Raw genomic sequence first — 17,690 nt, 5'->3', positions numbered from 1 at the left:
TTAAAAACTGGGGTTTCCAAGGTGTAGACCCCAAGTATACCTTGGTGGCTAAGGCCAGAGAGCTCAAAGTCCACACACACACGAAAAGCAGGTAAATACACGTTAAACCCATCCTGACCATGTCTTTCCATTCATAGCTTCCTAATGCCCTAGCAAAGCCCACCTCAAATTCCACTGCGCATTGAAATCACCGGGGGAGACTTTTTCAAAAAAGCAATCCACGCCGGTGGCACCCCAGACCAACTACACTGGATTTTCTTGGGGGTACAACTCAGGCATCCCCATTTTTCAAAGCTCCCCCCCACACACACCCGGCAGATGTGCAGCCAAGTCTGAGAACCATAAAAAGTTCACGGGCCCACCTTGCCTTCCTCTGTCAAGGCGCCCCGGTTACTAACAGAGCATGGAGCCCAGGGAAGCGCGCGGGCACAGCCGCAGCTCCTACCTATGTACAGCGAGGAGTCCTTCCTCCGCACGTGGTCGTCGATGTAGGAGACGCCCAGGGGCTGCACGGGGGTAGCACCGATGCCCAGGAGCACCTGGGCCCCAATGAGCAGCAAGTACATCATGTTGGTGGCGGTCCGGCTGCGGCAGATGAGGTCCGGGTCGGGGCCCTGGTCGCCGCCAGAGCCGTTGGCGGCGCAGACGTCGCGGCCCTCGGCGCCCCAGCGGATCTCGCCCGCCTCGTACTTGTACTGGTGGGTCAGGAACTCGGGCAGCGCCGACAGCAGCGCGCCCAGGGCCATGACGATGCCGCCGCAGCCGATGAGGCGCGGCCTATGCCCGCGCGCCCCGAAGTAGCTCACGAAGAGGATGAGGGCCAGGTTCCCGATCTCGAAGCTGCTGGCGATCACGCCCACGTCGGCGCTCTGCAGGTTGAACCTCCGCTCCAGGGTGGTCAGGACGCTCACCTGCGGGGTGCAAAAGGAAATCTCAAGGCCAGTGCTAACGCACACCACCTGGGACGCAGCCCCCTCCGGCCTCGCGGTACACCCGCGCGGCCCCGCCCTTGCCCCTTCAGCGAGGTTGACAGGACCAGGAATGCAAACGGCAACTGTGACAAGGGACTTAAACCTGAAGAGTCCAAAAAATATTTACTTAGGAGGACAACCCTAATTCGATGGCTAAAGAATTAACTTTCCCAAAAGCAAGGAAGTTTTTTCTTGGCACCTGTTTCCATCCTGAAAGGTTCTGCCTGTATTTGGGAAACACAACTTCTCCTTCCCCACAGGCGGCCACCATCCCGTAGGGCTCAGGTGTCCTGTGCAAGCCCTGAAGTCCATTTTCACACACTCCCAACGACACCCTATTTAGGAAGTCCATGCTGGGAGGGCACAGGGGGCCAGGGGCTTTTTACTAGGTTAGCAAAGCATACCGGAAGAAAAGAAAACAAAACCCTACTTGGAAAAATGGACATGCTAGATTAGTTCACTGGGATAATCATTAGCTCCGTTTCCTTCTGGAAATTTCCAACATACATTTCCCTAGGCCTTCAAATAAATACATCCCCGACTGTTCTATGCCATGCAGCCCTGCCAAAGTCCCTTGGATGGAATATTTTTAAGACTTTCCCCACCTCTGTATTCTAGTCCACCTTCATCTGTTTTAACAAACATTAAACCTCTACAGTGGCTTGGCAATGCCCCAGACACACACCCACACAGAGAAAAAAAGGAAGAGATGACACCTGGCCTTAAGATGCCACCTAGCAGACAGATATGCACAACTATATCACAAAGTGACTGGATATTATACTCATGCTGCAACCATCACGGGGGGGGGGTCAAGGTGAGATGCCTTATATTAGGGCTTTTGAGCTAGAGAGAAAATGCAAATAGCCCTCCCTCCTGCTGTTTGCAGGTTCCACACAGGGTATTACCAGCAAGGTAAGAGTCCCCATCATCATGGGAGGTCTGATAGTCCTAGCTGGGCAGGGAAGAATACTCCAGGCTAAGGCAACAGTGTGAGCAAAAGTTGGTGGCATGACTTAATAAAGGAATGGAAAATGGTTGGAAAGATGGATTGGTGACAGATTCTAAAGAGCTACAGATGCCACCCTAAAGAAATTAGGCAATCCCGAGCAGTGTGGTGGAAAAAATGCAGAGCACGGAGAAAGGAACACCTGGTTTGAATCCCAGCTATTACTCCCTTAATTAGCTCTATAATGTCGATCAAGTTGCTTCACCTGTCCAAGCCCTGGTTTCTGTGAAGCAGGGACAGGAACATCAACCAGGCAGGATGTACAAGATTGGAAATAATGAAAGGTCCGCTAGCACAGAGCTGCCTTTCCCTTCCTGGCAGGAGAGTGTAGGGAGAGGAAGCAAAGCAGAGGGGTGCAGAGCCAGGACTCCGGGGCCATTCTGACTCTGTGACCTTGCACCATTCGCCTACGCTTTCACTTTCCCATCTATAAAATGGGGAGAGGAGTGCCAGGAGCCAGGAGTCAACAACATACAGGAGTAAATGCTGGAAAGGGCTATCTATAACCATTGTCATTTATCTGTGGGCATCGGGCAACATCAAAGCAAAAGATGCTGGGTGTGGCCATTGTGTGGCAATGGACCGACAGAAGAGTGGAGAGAGGAATGCCAGCAAACTATTATTGAGAAAAGAGAGAGGAAAGGCAAAGTCAGTACAGTGGCAAGAGAAATGGACAGGAGAGTTTGAGAGGCTTGTAGAGGCTGAGTTCTATCTCCGGAGACTCTGGGCCATGTGCTGCTAATGAATGGGAGGAAGGAGAGTTATGTGGATCTAGCCTTCCACCAAACGTGTAAATCCGTGCCCTGTTGTCAAAATCCACGATCCACAGCCTCTGACCATGTGCACACACAGCTATACCTGTAAGGATTAGCAGGTCTCTATGTACCTTATGAAAAAGAACAGAGAAGCCAGGTGACTCCTCCCAACCTCATCTTCAACCCCACACATTGAAACAGCCTTCTTCAATCCAGTGGTTCTCAAAGCTACCTTCAGATTGGAAGCACTTGGGAAACGCTTAAGAGTTCAGATGCCCGGTCCCTCCCCGAGTTTCTGACTCAGCTGGTCTAGAGGGCAGCCCGGGCCCTGGGATTTTGTTACAGTCCCCAGGCGATTCAGGCTGGGGTCAGCAGCACAGCACTAATGCAGAGGCACCCACTACGGTGGTCTTGCCTTCAGCGCTGGCCCCAGGGGGGCGAGTTCGGCAGAGCAGTGTTCTAACACTGGTATTGGCGACAGGACATCTGTGTCCCTGCTCTGTTGCCCACATTCCAATTCTGACTCCCGTTCCCATTGCACTTTCTAACCAAGTCAAGGCCAGCTCGCAACTCAGTCAGCCCTCGTTATGTGGCTAAGCCCTTGTTATGTGGCTAGCTTATTTCTCAAACACCAAGTATTTGCAACTGTCAAGAAAAGAAATTTATTAGCCGGTCTGGTCTCATTAAAAGGACTTTCAAAGACTCCCAAGGAAGTTCCTTCTGGAAGGTCTGGGTAGGAAAAACAAAGGCTTCATTTATTCACTCCTTTGTAACATCCAAAAAAGCATGATGGGACGAGCGCTCTAGCAGAGGCTTGTAATAGGTAAAGCTGTGTGGGAGTGAAGACGACAGCCTATCCACCTGGGAGGTTGGGGGGCTCCAGAAGGCTTCACCCCAGCCTTTGTGCTGAGCCTTGAGAGATGCCCAGAAGAGGCTGGGTGCAGGAAGGGAGCAGGAATATATCCAGGCACTAGAGTCCTCTCACACAGCCTGCTGGGTCTGCAGCCTGGTGACCTCCAGAGGAGGTCAAGGACAACAGCAGCAGGATGGTAGCAGGTGGGAAGGGCTGGAACAGAAGCCGTTTTCCATTCCTGCCACGAGGCTTAATGATACACATATTAGGCAGCATATCTGAAACATGACAACAGTGCTGTTCCGGCAGGTGTGACCCATCAAAATATCACACAGGTGTGGACGTTTATGACCACAGATAAGGACGGTGGGGATAGAGACAGCTGTGGGCAAAACAAAATATAATCAGCTCTTCTAGAGCGAGCTGACGTCTGCACCTGCAACCCCTCGTCCTGCCTCAATCCTGCTCTTTGCAGAGCAATCCACAAGGGCTGACAGGAAGTTGCAGGGTCTTCACCTCCTTGACCTGTAGCTTCTAACAAGCCCCAAGGATGCCTCTGAGTCAAGCATTAGGCCCTGCAAGCATTCTGAAAAGACGCTTTGTGGATCAATTCGATCAGAGGCTAATGTCTTCACTCAAAACACAATTTTGAGAAGATGAACTAAGTATGCATGAGGCCATAAAACCCACTTGTGGCTTTTACGTGGCAGGAAACAATCCAGCAATAAGACGCGTGCTAAACGGAATGACTGTCTTTATTTAATGGGTAATAGGACTGATGGAAAACGTCTTAGTAATTAAGAGACGAAGGAGCCGTAACTCCAGGAGGAAAAGTGTTCTCACCCTGTGCCAAGTGGATATGAAGTTATTATTAAAAGAATGCAGTATTTATCAGGTCTCTACTACCACGATTCAAAAAAAAAAAAAAACTTGCATTTCAGAATCTCTCGGAGCACTTGTTAAAAATACAACCCCCCAGACACTGAGAGGTGACCCAGGGGCCCGAGATTCTGTAAGACTCCAGGCGTCTTGGACGCCCAACTAGGGCAGAAAACCACTGCTATTCCAGGGGTCTACTGATGTACTCACCACAATCTCGAGCTGTGCTCCTTAACCTCAGGGGCAGCAAAATTACACGGAGTGCATCACCGCCGGATTCCAACCTCAGAGCTTATGACACCTCAAGTCCGCGGGAGGTGGGGGAAGAGACTGGGAATTTACGTTCGAACCCGCTCCCAGGTGATGTTGATGGTGCTCAGGGGACCACATTTTAAGAACCACGGGTCTACTGGCCTTCCTGTCCTCAACAAACCTACCCCTGCTCAAGACTGAAGAGTCTGGTTTTTAAATAGACATGAGTGGAAAGCAGTCCCTCATTTTCAGCTCCTAGAGACACACTCACATGGGCCAACTGGGGTTGCCTTTGTGGGAGGCTCACCTCTTAGGGTGCCTGAGGCACTCAGGCCAGCTGCAGCAAGAAGGACCCAGCACAAAAGGGAGAACGTCAGCCCATGCGGTCATAAATACCCTAAGACAGGAGGCACCCAGAGACTGTGGCCACATAGAGATGAGCCCTTCCTCGCCTTCAAAAGCACGGAGATGGTCCAGAGCTCACTGACTAAGAAGAGTAGTTCGTAGGAGCAGAAACCAACAGTCAAGCTAGCCCCCAGGAGCCTTCCCAGAGGCTGTCCATTTTCTTACTCTGGCTGGGAGTGTGAGGCCCAAACTGGAATCACCTGGGGAGCTTTTGAAAACACCAGTGCCTCCTGCCCCCCCCCCCAGACTCTGATATAATTTGTGAGAGCTGGGCCCCAGCGTGGGTATATTCAAAGCTCCCAGGTGATTCTAAGTCACAGGTAGAAGTATGTGTGTGCACAGATGCACTGCATGGACGCGGCAGAGGGGTATGGATGTTTACCACAGTGCAACATGTTCATCTGGGTGCCGCTTGGGAGCAGGGAAGCCTCGAGTCCCAATCTGCCTTGGACAGCACGTGGCCCATCTTTTGGAGCCTGTCTGCACATCATAACAATACCTGCTTGAGTGAGCATTACGAGATCACGTATCAGAGCAGTGGGCACACAGCAGGTACATCTAGAAGTGTTGGCCTCATCACTGGTGCGCATGCTCTGTGTGACTTCCAGGTCCGTTCCAGAGTGCCCGCTCTGTGGCAGGTGCAAGAAATGTGACTATAATTGAGAGACCATCCCTACCCCATGGAAGTTTATAACCTGGGGAGGGCAGAAAGAAGCAATCGAATAACAACACAGCCTACTATACAGGGGAAAAGAGTGGAGGAGGGTACCAGGGAGTGAGAGCACATGTTTGGTTGCACGTGAAGGAAAACATATCCAGGATTCTGGGATGCAATAAGGATAAACAGGGGGTGATGGAGGGGGTCACAACATTCCATGAGCAAAGATCAATGGGGGTGGGGGGTACAGTTCAGACCACCCCTAGGGTAAGGTGGGGGGGAGACACCTTTCGGCCTCAGAACACGGTGAGGAGTAATCAGAAATAAAACAACCGTGAAGGCCAGGCTGAGGGTCTGCCCTTGATCTGGAGGTCAATGGGGAGCCAAGAGAGGTTCTTGAGCAGGAGCAACACTATCCAGGCAGCGGGGCATAGCGTGGAGAAGAAACTGCCAAGGCTGCTATCTCAGCAGTACACATGGGAAGTGAGTCTTCAGCAGGGTAGTGCTGGTAGAGCATCAGAGGGTGCCCCTGGGAGAGGTGCCGGAGAAGGCAAACAGTGCAGAGCGTGAACCAAGGAAGGGACAGCAAAGGACCTCAGGGGAGTCTCCCCTGGCTCCATCCAGAGCCATGTGAGGGCTGAGAGCTTGGGAAGGCTGGGAGGAGCCCTAGAGTGTGGACAACCTGCATCTCAAAGCACGTCTGTCTGAGGGGCATGGGATGTGACAGAGGGCAGCAGGTCAGGGAACTTGGAGGAAGCTTCACCCTAAACCTTTGGTGCCCAGCAGCAGGGCCCATGTCAAGGAGCAGACGCAGAAACAGTCCGGGAGATGTGAAGCTCACCCTAAACTACAGTCAGATGGAACGTGATGTGGAGTCCCCTTGCGGAACAGGGGGCAGCACACTTTCTGCAAAGGGCCACATAGTACATATTTTCAGCTTCCGGGCCACACGGTCTCTGTAGCAACTGCTCACTCTGCCATCTTGGCACAAAAGCCACATCCATAGGCAATATGTAAATAGTGGGCATGGCTGTGTTCTAATAAAACTTTATTAACAAAAACAAGCAGTGGGCTGGATTTGGCTACAGGCCATAGATTCCCCCAACTCCTGCTCTATAGTTCCCAAGTCAATCCAGTTTGGGAGATCATGTTATTCCTATGCCTGGCAATAAAAACACTGGCCATTTATAACCAGCCTGTGAAGCACTCCTCTTGCCGGCCCAAGAAAGTCAATCTAGGCGTCTTGAATGCAAGTTTATTAACTGCATGAAAGTAATTTGCAAGGCAACTTCAATTTCCTGTCTGATGTGCCAAGGGCATGTCTTCTTGCAGTAAGGAAGGGGGTGGTGCGGGAGGGGCTTAACCACGTAAGCCCAGACAGCACTGTCCTGTTAGCAGCAGGGATCCCATCAGGTAAATGCAGCACCTTGTGTGGTTTTGTTTTTCATCTGAGCAGTGGCCCTTTGGAGCACGTAATTTAGGGCGCAAGGGAAATGCCGAACACAAGGCATTCACTTGTGAATTCCAGGATATGACGTTTGCAGAGCCAGGTAACAGAAGACAACATCTCCCGTGATTGCCCAGGTGGCAACCAGATCCCTCATCTGCCTCACAGGTCAGCCGGGAAAAAGAGACATTTAGTCAGTGTTGCTTCATTTCTGGCGGATGACTTAGCCTGTATTATGACCACATAATAAATGGCCGTCCTCTTGTAACGTAGCTTTTCCCTTCTGTGCAGCAGTGTCCTAGGAGCCCATCGACTCTCCCTGTACCTGGAGCAACAACCTTTCCTCTGATCACCCTGAGTGAGAGTCACCACCTGGCTCTCCTTAAGCCTCACTGGTCTGCTCTAAGCCTCTGTCTCTGCCGTTCCCTTTATCTTTATTATTCACCTCTTTCTCAGACTACTTTTCCCTCTACATCCCATTTCTTAGTTTCTCTCATCTCTTCTGCTACCTCTGTTCCCTAAATGGCCCTAAAGTACAAGAACACTTTTTATTGCTCCTTATGTAGCGAAATTTTATGTTCAATTAATTCTATGAGAATGTGTAACACCTTAGGATTCTCTTCTAAAACAGAATCTCCAGACTTAATGGCCTCCTACTTATACATTATATATATTTCATCATTGATTTTTCTCTCTAGCTCAGTGGTCCATCATGAAAAAAAAAAGATTCTCCATCTCTGCTGGGTACAACTAATAGAATGCTCTTCCACTCTGTTACTGAGTTTTACAGTCATTACCAGAAATGTCTGCATCAGGCTATTATTACTAATTTGTGTTTAGCACCTTTTATAACTTCAGTCATTCTTTCAATTCACAACTTATGTGCTGCCCTGTCTCTTCTATTAGAGAAACTTCAAGAACAAGAGGAGTTAAATGATTTCCTCAGCATTCAACAAAAATGTTTAGAGGACCACACACAGTCTACAGGAAGAGATTTCTAACACACTAACAACTTAACACATCCAAACACTCTCCCAGGCAGAACTGTTTTCACCGAATTAGATTTCTCTATATGCCCTAGGGCCCAGGCTTACCATCAGCTGAGTTGAAAAACCCCACCCTGAATACCTGTGCCTTACAAAGGCCTAAACCAGTGGCTGGAGATGCCCTCAACCAGCTCGCAGAATCAAGGAGATGGCAACTAGGAAAACAAGCAATGATCACAAAGGGTGAACGAGTTTCAAAGCCCAGTCAATACCCAAAGAAACAGTGTAGTTAGTACCCAGTACAACGGGAGGAATGTGGCATCATGGCAGGCTCCTGAACAGGGGTGGTATTAATTACAGCCATCTTAAACAGTTATTAGTTACTTACGTGAGATACAGTACTGAGGGCTTTACATATATTGACATATTTATTCTACACTAGGATTCCATGAGGTAGGTAATGCTGATAGCACAGTTTTACAGAAAAGTAGTTGGACGCTAGAGAAGATGACTATCCTGCTGATAGCCACATGGCTAGTGAGCAGAGGGAGGAACCAGGACTGAAGCCCAGTCACTGGCCCCACACCAGAGGGATAGAGCACCCCTTACCCTGCCTCAGTAAGGTTCTCCCCATCCACATGGTTCTATTAAGTAAGTAGATGGGTTCTATTAAGTAATCAGAGGCAGCCCCCAAGCAATTGGTAACCAAACTTGCTATAAAAAGCAAAAAAAGGGGCACCTGGGTGGCTCAGCCGGTTGAGCGTCAGACTCTCGGTTTCAGCTCAAGTCATGATCTCGAGGTCATGAGATCGAGCCCCGCATCAGGCTCCACGCCCAAGTGGAGCCTGTTTGAGATTCTCTCTTTCCCCCTTCCCTCTGCCCTCCCTCGTGCTCTCTCTCTCTCTCTGTAAAAGAACAATTAAATTCTTGTCAAAAGTTTCGTTATTGTTAAAAGCTATGCAGGGTGGAAAAGAGCTTTGAAGTCATACATAATTTTGAAAACCCTGCGTTGAACAAAGATAAACAGGTTTCCTTACTACTAGACTTAGAAAGATTTCCAAATGGTAACATTCGTTGTTAATCAACCATCAAAATATATAGTATGTAGCATTTCTTGAAACTCTTCTATCCATTTTTTTATATACTCAAAAAATATATATATACTTTCAGAAACATTGGGTTAAGGCTGATATGAGAAATATGTTTAATTAAGTACTAGGAAAAGGTCTGCTGCTCTGAGGAACTAATTTTTTGGCTTCTCCCAGCCTCACTACCTCCAACCAAAGGCTATTCAACAGTCTGATTATAGCTGCATTTCCCTTTTTGCCTTGCTTACCAGGAATCTCAGACTCAAACCTGCCGCCATGCTAGAAAAATGGAGTGGGATGCCAGAGCTGCACACAAGCATTTCATTTCCTTCTTGGTTTTCAAATTCCACTTGTAGTTCCACAGGAGTATGCTACATACAAACTGCTTCTATCAGAACAGGGTACAAAATCATTACATATAAATTCCTCAAGAGCAACCCACCAGACAGGTATTTAAGTCCTAATACCTAAGTCCTAAATACCAAGATAATCGGCTTCCACTTAATTATATCCTCTCAAAGAAATGAACCCCACTAATAAGCTGGTAAGAAAATAATACGTTCACCAAAGCCCACACGTCCAGGTGTAAGATAAACACAGACTAGAACAAAACAGAGCCTGTTCATGTGCAGTGCTAGAAAGCTTCCAGAAGAATAAGTAGGAACTTCAGAGTCAGAGCGTTGAAGGCAACATTCACACACAGTATAAGAGTTCATCTTCCTCAACCTGCTCACAGAGCTCCTGCTGATTCTGCTGTCCATCCTTCCCGTACCTCTCAGGCACAAAACACGCTCAGCTTTGTCTAAGACACGCAGTGACTGACCACAGGAACAATGGCTATTACTGCTAACATGGATGTTGAGGATGATCCAGCCCATTTCCAGCCTACTGGGAGGAACCAGAAGCCCAGAGGAATGAAGTAATTTGCCCAGGATCATACACCTGTATGTGACAGGGGTGTCTCCTGATGCCCCGTCCAGTTTTGCGCCCCCTCCCCCATGTTAAAATAAAAGTAGACCTATCACTACTTGGTCTCGCTCTACCAAGAGTAAAACAGTACTGCGTGTTGGATGCATATTACCTTGTTCAAGGTGCTAAAAATGCTGTACCGATATCTACCGAACTAGGTACCAAAGGTACCAAAGCTGTAATTGAACAGTCATGGAGAGGTTATCATTAGTGCAAGATGTGACAGCACCGCCTTGTTCTGCCCAAGCCAAAGGTGGGACCCTACTCACAGGAAGGAGGAGGGAGGGAACGTGCTGTAAGATGCCCAGCTTCGCTCCACCCAGGGAACGAGCATCCCTGCCTCCCACTCGGCATGGGTCCCTCCGCTCATCCACCACCTTTCTTGTCTCCTCAACATCTTTCTTCACCTCTCTGCCCTATTCTCTCTCCCCCGCCTCCACTGGCTCCTTCTCTACCCAAACACACCCAATTCTCATCCATATAAAAACAACTTAAAATCCCTTCTTTATCGATTCCTCATTCATTTTGGGGGTGGGAGGTACATACCCACCAGTGGAATGACTGGATCATCTAGTAGTTCTACTTTTAATTTTTGGAGGAACCTCCATCCTGTTTTCCACAGTGGCTACACCAATTTCCATGCCTGTCACTGCCATTCCTCTTCCCTTCCATCAAGAGGCAAATAAAGAATGTCCCCATTTGCTGGGAAGACTTCCCTGCTTTCGACACTCAAGTCAACCCCATGCAATCGGGCGTCACTGCTGCGCTATGGCCACGGGAAGCTTCTCTGGATCCAGGTCCCCGCTGGGCTCCTACTTCCGAATGCGACTATTTTCCCTGCCCTTCTCTGGGCTTTCTCTGATTTCTGACACAGCTGACAGGAACAACTTTCCTCCACTTTCCTCTGACACCCACCCCCTCAACCGCCCCCAAACCTGCTTCCCCTCCTTCTCCTCGTCCCTTCTCTCTGACCAGAATTCTCCACGGTCACATCCAACTGTTTCTGAGTCACTGTGCAACCCTCACGGCGGGAATCCCCACATTCTCTTGTCCATCTCCAGCATCCTGATGGCACCCAATTTCACCCTGCGGCCATATTGCACCTCCGAGCTCCAGACCCCACCCCCCAGGAAGGCCACAGCACCCAGCCTCCACGGGTCCCGACACAGCATTCTGCTCTCCATCCCCGCCACCACCCCTACCCCGGGCTCAGCAAGCCCAGCCCTTCTGATCCCTCCCTTCATGAGCATCAGTATTTCCCTGACATCTGCAGGGTCCCAGGCTCCAGAAACCTGACACCCCCAGCATCCTACCCAGCTCAGTTCTGTTGCCCAGCCCCTCTTCCCTGAAATGTCCCCAGTGCACCTGCACCAGCCACTGCCCTCTTCTCTGTCTCACCTCATTTAACCCAACCCCAATTAATTCTCTCCTTAAAACCCTCCAGTGATGCCCCCTGTGAGGCAGAAAAGCCCAAGCTCCTCGCCTCATGGTAGCAGACCCCAACATCTGCCCACATTCTGCCTCCCGGCCTCCCCCCTGCAGCAATCACTAACTGCAACTTTCCTACACTGGCCTGGATCTGTCTCATCCCCCAGCTTTCAAAGGGGCCAAAATACCACCCAGCCCACTTACATTCACTTCAGAAATCCCTATTTATCCAACAGTTCAATGCCGCCTCCTCCATGAATCCTCCCTGCCTTCACCTTCTCCTTTGCAACCACGGTACCTGATACAGACTCCCATGTGGCTGGCATTATTTTGGCATGTCTGGCGTCCCTCGTGAAGGCTGAAAGTTCCTTGGGGGCAAGAACTGGCTTATGTCTGCAGCCCTGCTCCTGAGCACAGAGTGGGGCGTGCTGTGGCTAAGCCAGGTCACCGCATACAGCAGTGCGAGACCTACGCTTTCCTGCACAAAGGTGTCCCGCCCAGGTGGTGAGTGAGCACTGAATCCAGCGGGCACTCTGTTCACCCAATTATGTGCCCTGGAGGAAGAAGCACCGATTTCCCATGGTCACAATGGCTCCATACGGGTGAGCAGGAGCCTGGGCTGATGAACACACACTCTAAGTTCCCTGCCCTCCGACAGCTCCCTGGTGGCCCCCTCCCTTTGCGTAAGAACCTAAATAAGCATCACAGCCAAGCTGCTTTATCCATTCCTGGAGGTGCCTGATGTAAGGAGACTTTGGAAATGGTGACAATTGTGCTAAGTAAGTTCTTGGAAACAAACACAAGTGGGCAAACCTGGGCTCAAATTCAATATGGTACGTGAGCACCACCAGGTCTTTTAGGCAGTTCCCGGGGCTGGTTGGAAAAACACATGAGCCCAAGACAAAGACTGACCAACATTTGGCCTCAGCGAGACACAAAGCCATCTGTTCCTTGGGTCCCCTGCAGTCTCTCATCCTTTACCTACAGCTACTCCGGGAGCTGCCCTCATTTCCTCTGAATGTCAAGCATCACTTAGTAAAGATGATCCAAGGGTAAGAAGAGCTGACTATGTGCAAAGTACCAGACCAAGGATATGGGGGCTAAGATCGTAGATAAGATAGAGTCCCCTCCCTCTGTGAACTAATAAGAACTACCATTTCATGGCATTTACAATGGGCCCAACACTGCTCCTATCACTCTATGTATATTAAATCCACATCATTCTTACAACAACCCCATTAGGTTAGGTATTATTGGGTTTTTTTTAACTATTTTGTTTAAGTCATCTGTACACCCAACATCGGGCTTGAACTCACAACCCCGAGGTCAAGAGTCACATGCTCTGCCAACTGAGCCAGCCAGGTGCCCCAGGTAGGCACTATTATTATCCCCATTTTACAGATGAGGTCACAGAGGCCCAGAAGTTAAGTAACTTGACCGAGGTCTGGCAGGTAGTAAATGCGAGAGCCAAGATTCAAGCCCAGACAAGCTGGTGTCAGAGTCCCTCCTATTAACTGCCACATGATTTTTGCTCTCTAGAAGACAGGAAGATAGGAAAAGACAATGGGGCTGGAATGGCAGCATGAGAAACTCGACAAATTCTCTCTGAGGAACAATAATAAAACTGGACAAGGGGCATGTGGGTGGCTCAGTTGCTTAAGCAACCGACTCTTGATTTTGGCTCAGGTCATGATCTTAGGGTTTTAGGATCAAGCCCCACATAGGGCTCCCACACTCAGCAGGGAGTCTGCTTCCCTCTCTCTCCATCTGCCCCTCCCCCTGCTTGTGCATGCACTCTCTCTCTCTAAAATAAATTTCAAAAATCTTTAAAGAATGTTTTAAAAACTAGACAAAATTGTAAACATAAAAGACAAAATAAATCAACTAAAATGTGCAAAAAATTGAGGAGCATTTGTTCATGAAAAACTTCGGAACCTCTGGTAAAAGCAGGAGGAATCTGGGTTCTTTCCCTCCTATGTTGATTGGCACAGTAATTCTATCATACGAGTTGGCCTTGCAAACCAACAGCCTCCTGGTTGGAAGGAGCCCACCTGATTTGAAGTGGAACATGAAAAACCCCACTCAGGGGCGTTGTCAGCAAAAATAGTCTTCCCGATGGCAAATGAATGGCAAACATCAGCTACAAACATCTGAGGTTGTGGTGCTGGTTAGGGCAAACAACAGACTGGCTGACTAGACAGAAATTCAACAGCAAGATCAGCCGTAAGAGTCCTTGATAAGCTCTCCACATATCTTTGGTTAACTGAAAGGCCAGGCAAAAGGAGGAGAAACCAGAGAGCGTCCATGCTCTCTACTATTCCCAGGCTGACTGTGAGCCTATGAATAGACAAAAGAGATGCAAAAGGACCCAGAAGAAATGAAAAGCTGGAGAAATTTAAAAACTGCCTTAATTTTGAGAGGCATGTGGGTGGCTCAGTTGATTGAGCGGCCACCTCTTGATTTCAACTCAGGTCATGATCTGAGGGTCCTGGGATTGAACCCAGGTTGGGCTCCATGCTCAGTGCGGAATCTGCTTGAGGATTCTTTCTCTCCCTCTCCCTCTGCCCCTCCCCCTGCTCACAGTCTCTCTCTTTCTCTCTCAAATAAATAAATATATATTTTTTAAAACTGCCTTAATTTTGAATGCAAACGAACTCTAACCAATCATTTGACTACACAGACACAGAGGAAACCCCCAGGAAGCCAGATTTTAAAATAAAAACAAGAATTTACAAAATGCAAAAAAAAAACCCCAAAATTTTAAAACTGAGCCAACACACCAATGGCCACACACCACAAGAGAGACAGATACCACAGACTTAGTTCATGCAAGTAATTAAACAGAATAACAACAAACTATGGGTGGGAATGGGGGGAGGTGGCTGGGGGACAGAAAACCAAATCCAGTGTTGCTAGAGGATATTATCTAAAATGTCCAATTTTCAACAGAAAACTAAGAGTCATGCAAAAAACAAAGAGGAAAGCAAGGCTCTTTCTTACTCAGGGGGAAAAGAACAGTCAATAAAAGTCATCTGGGTGCACCTAACTGGCTCAATCAGAGGAGAATGTGACTCTTGATCTCATGATCATGAGTTCAAGCCCCACATTGGGCACAGAGATTACTTTCAAAAAATTTTTTTAATAAAAGTCATCTGAAAGTAGGCCCCAATGTTGGACATGGAGACAGATTCAAAGCACCTACTATAAATATGTTCAAAACACTAAAGAAACCCATGTTTAAAAAATTAAAGAGCAATATGATATTAATAATCCAACAAATAGATTATCTGAATAACAACACAGATACCTCTCTCTCTCTCTCTCCCTCTCTCTTTCTTTCTCACACACACATATACACACCAAATGGAAATTCTAAAGTTAAAAGTATAGTAACTGAAATGAAAAATTCACTAGAGGGCCTCAATATCAGATTTGAGAAACAAAAACAAAACAAAAACACATAATAGGTCCTCAATAAAATTAACAGCTGACTTTTCATCAGAAACAACATAAGTCAGAAAGCAATGTAATGGCCTATTTAAAAACCTGAAAGAAAAAAACTGTCAACCAAGAATTCTATATCCAGCAAAACTATCATTTGAAAATGAAGGCAAAATATATTCCCAGATAAACAAAGACTGGGAGAATTCACTGCTAGCAGATTTTCCTTGGATGTAATACTCAAGAATCCCTCAAGTGGAAAGAACACAATACCATACCGTAACTCAAATATACACACTAAGAAATAAAGAGCTCCAGAAAAGTTTGATGGGGGTAAATACAAAAGGCTGTATATATTTTTCCTCTTCTTTAAAAGGCAGAGGATTGCATAAAGCAATAACACTACTATATTGCATAAGCAATAACACTACTATATTATATATAGATATAATATATATAATAACAACACAAATGAGGGAAAGTAATGGATCTGTATTAGAGCAAAGTTTTCATATTTTACAGGAATTAAGTTAGTACTGATCTGAACAGACTTTGATAACTTAAGATGCATATTGTAGTAGCAATCACGAAGAAAGTAATTCAAAACACAAGGGGAGAAGGAATTAAAATGAAACTCAGGAAAATATCTATTTAACATAGAAAAAGGCAATAAAGAAGGAACAGAGTAACCAAAAAGATACAAGACAGGAATTACAAAATGGCAGATGTGAACCCCACAACACCAACCTTAAGAGCCCCAAAACACAGTGAAGCCAAAACTGACAAAGTGAAAGGATAAATGAACAATTCCATGATAACAGCTAGAGACATTAATACCCCTCTCAATAATGAATTAAACAAAAATCAGTAAGGTTAAAGATGATTTCAGCACCACTTCCTACCAATCTTCCAACTTAACAATAAAATAACAAGCCAATTTTAAAAATAGCCAAGTAATGTGAACAATTTCATCAAAGAAACATGGAAATGTCTAATAAGCATTTGAAAAGATGCTCAGCATCATTAGTCTTCAGGGAAATGCAACTAGAAATCACAAGGTGCCACTACCCACCCACTAGAATGGGTATAATAACAAAACAGAGACAATACCGAGCATTCACATGCATGGAGAAGAACTGGAAGCCAAATACACTGCTGGAGGGAATGTAAAAGATGAAGTGTCACAGCCTCTTTGGTAAATAATTGAGCAGTTTCTTAAAAAGTTATATAAGGGTTAGTCAATTAAGCATCCAACTCTTAATTTTGGCTCAGGTCATGATCTCAGGGTGCTGAGATCGAACCCCATGTCAGGCTCTGTACTGGGCATGGAGCCTGCTTAAGATTCTCTCACCCTCTCTCCTTCCACTCTCAATCTACCCAAGAGGATCGAAAACATATGTCTACACAAAGATTGTGATAGCAGTATTCAAAATAACCCCAAACTGGAAACAACTCACAAGTCCATCAATGGTCACTGGATAAACAAAACATGGTATAGCCATAAATCAAACATTAATCTAATCCGGTTAATATAATATCTACTAAAACTGAAATACCAAAGAATAGTATTTAGCAATAAAATGGAACAAACTACCAATACACACTATACCACAGATTCACCTCAAAACAATCATGCTAATTGAAAGAAGCTAGAAGTAAAAGACTGGTTATTAGAAAGGACTGGCATGATATCTTCAGAGCACTAAAGGAGAAAAATATGCAGCCAAAAATACTATATCCAGCTAGGCTATCATTGAAAATAGAAGGAGAGATAAAAAGCTTCCAGGACAAACAAAAACTAAAGGAATTTGCAAGCATGAAACAAGCCCTCCAAGAAATATTGAAAGGGGTCCTCTAAGCAAAGAGAGAGCCTAAAAGCAGCATAGATCAGAAAGGAACACAGACAATATACAGTCACAGTCACCTTACAGGCAATACAATAGCACGAAATTCATACCTTTCAATAGTTGCCCTGAATGTAAATGGGCTAAATGCCCCAATCAAAAGACACAGGCTATCGGATTGGATTAAAAAACAAGACCCATCCATATGCTGTCTGCAAGAGACTCATTTTAGACCCAAAGACACCCCCAGATTGAAAGTGAGGGGGTGGAAAACCATTTACCATGCTAATGGACACCAAAAGAAAGCTGGGGTGGCAATCCTTATATCAGACAAATTAGATTTTAAAACAAAGACTGTAATAAGAGATGAGGAAGGACACTATATCCTACTTAAAGGGTCTATCCAACAAGAAGATCTAACAATTGTAAATATCTATGCCCCGAACATGGGAGCAGCCAATTATATAAGGCAATTAATAACAAAAGCGAAGAAACACATTGACAACAATACAATAATAGTGGGGGAATTTAACACGCCCTTGACTGAAATGGACAGATCATCTAAGCAAAAGATCAACAAGGAAATAAAGACTTTAAATGAAACACTGGACCAAATGGACTTCACAGACATATTCAGAACATTCCATCCCAAAGCAACGGAATACACATTCTTCTCTAGTGCCCATGGAACATTCCCCAGAATTG

The 17,690-nt window shown here is 46.7% G+C and overlaps 1 protein-coding gene across 3 annotated transcripts in view; it reads right to left on the bottom strand.

The window, feature by feature from the left end:
- SLCO3A1 (solute carrier organic anion transporter family member 3A1) overlaps positions 1-17,690 on the bottom strand; it is a 319,452-nt gene that overhangs the window by 248,603 nt on the left and 53,159 nt on the right. For all 3 annotated transcript variants that reach the window (XM_028122068.2, XM_028122069.2, XM_028122066.2), the window contains exon 2: positions 446-911. In XM_028122068.2, coding sequence (XP_027977869.1) covers positions 446-911 — 466 coding nt within the window. The remainder of the gene's footprint in view (positions 1-445; positions 912-17,690) is intronic.

The sequence above is a fragment of the Eumetopias jubatus genome, unplaced genomic scaffold (assembly GCF_037043125.1).
Source record: "Eumetopias jubatus isolate StellerSeaLion01/CBP00866 unplaced genomic scaffold, mEumJub1_p1.0 scaffold_7, whole genome shotgun sequence".
Lineage (NCBI taxonomy): Eukaryota > Metazoa > Chordata > Mammalia > Carnivora > Otariidae > Eumetopias > Eumetopias jubatus.
This window is presented reverse-complemented; position numbering and strand designations above follow the sequence as displayed.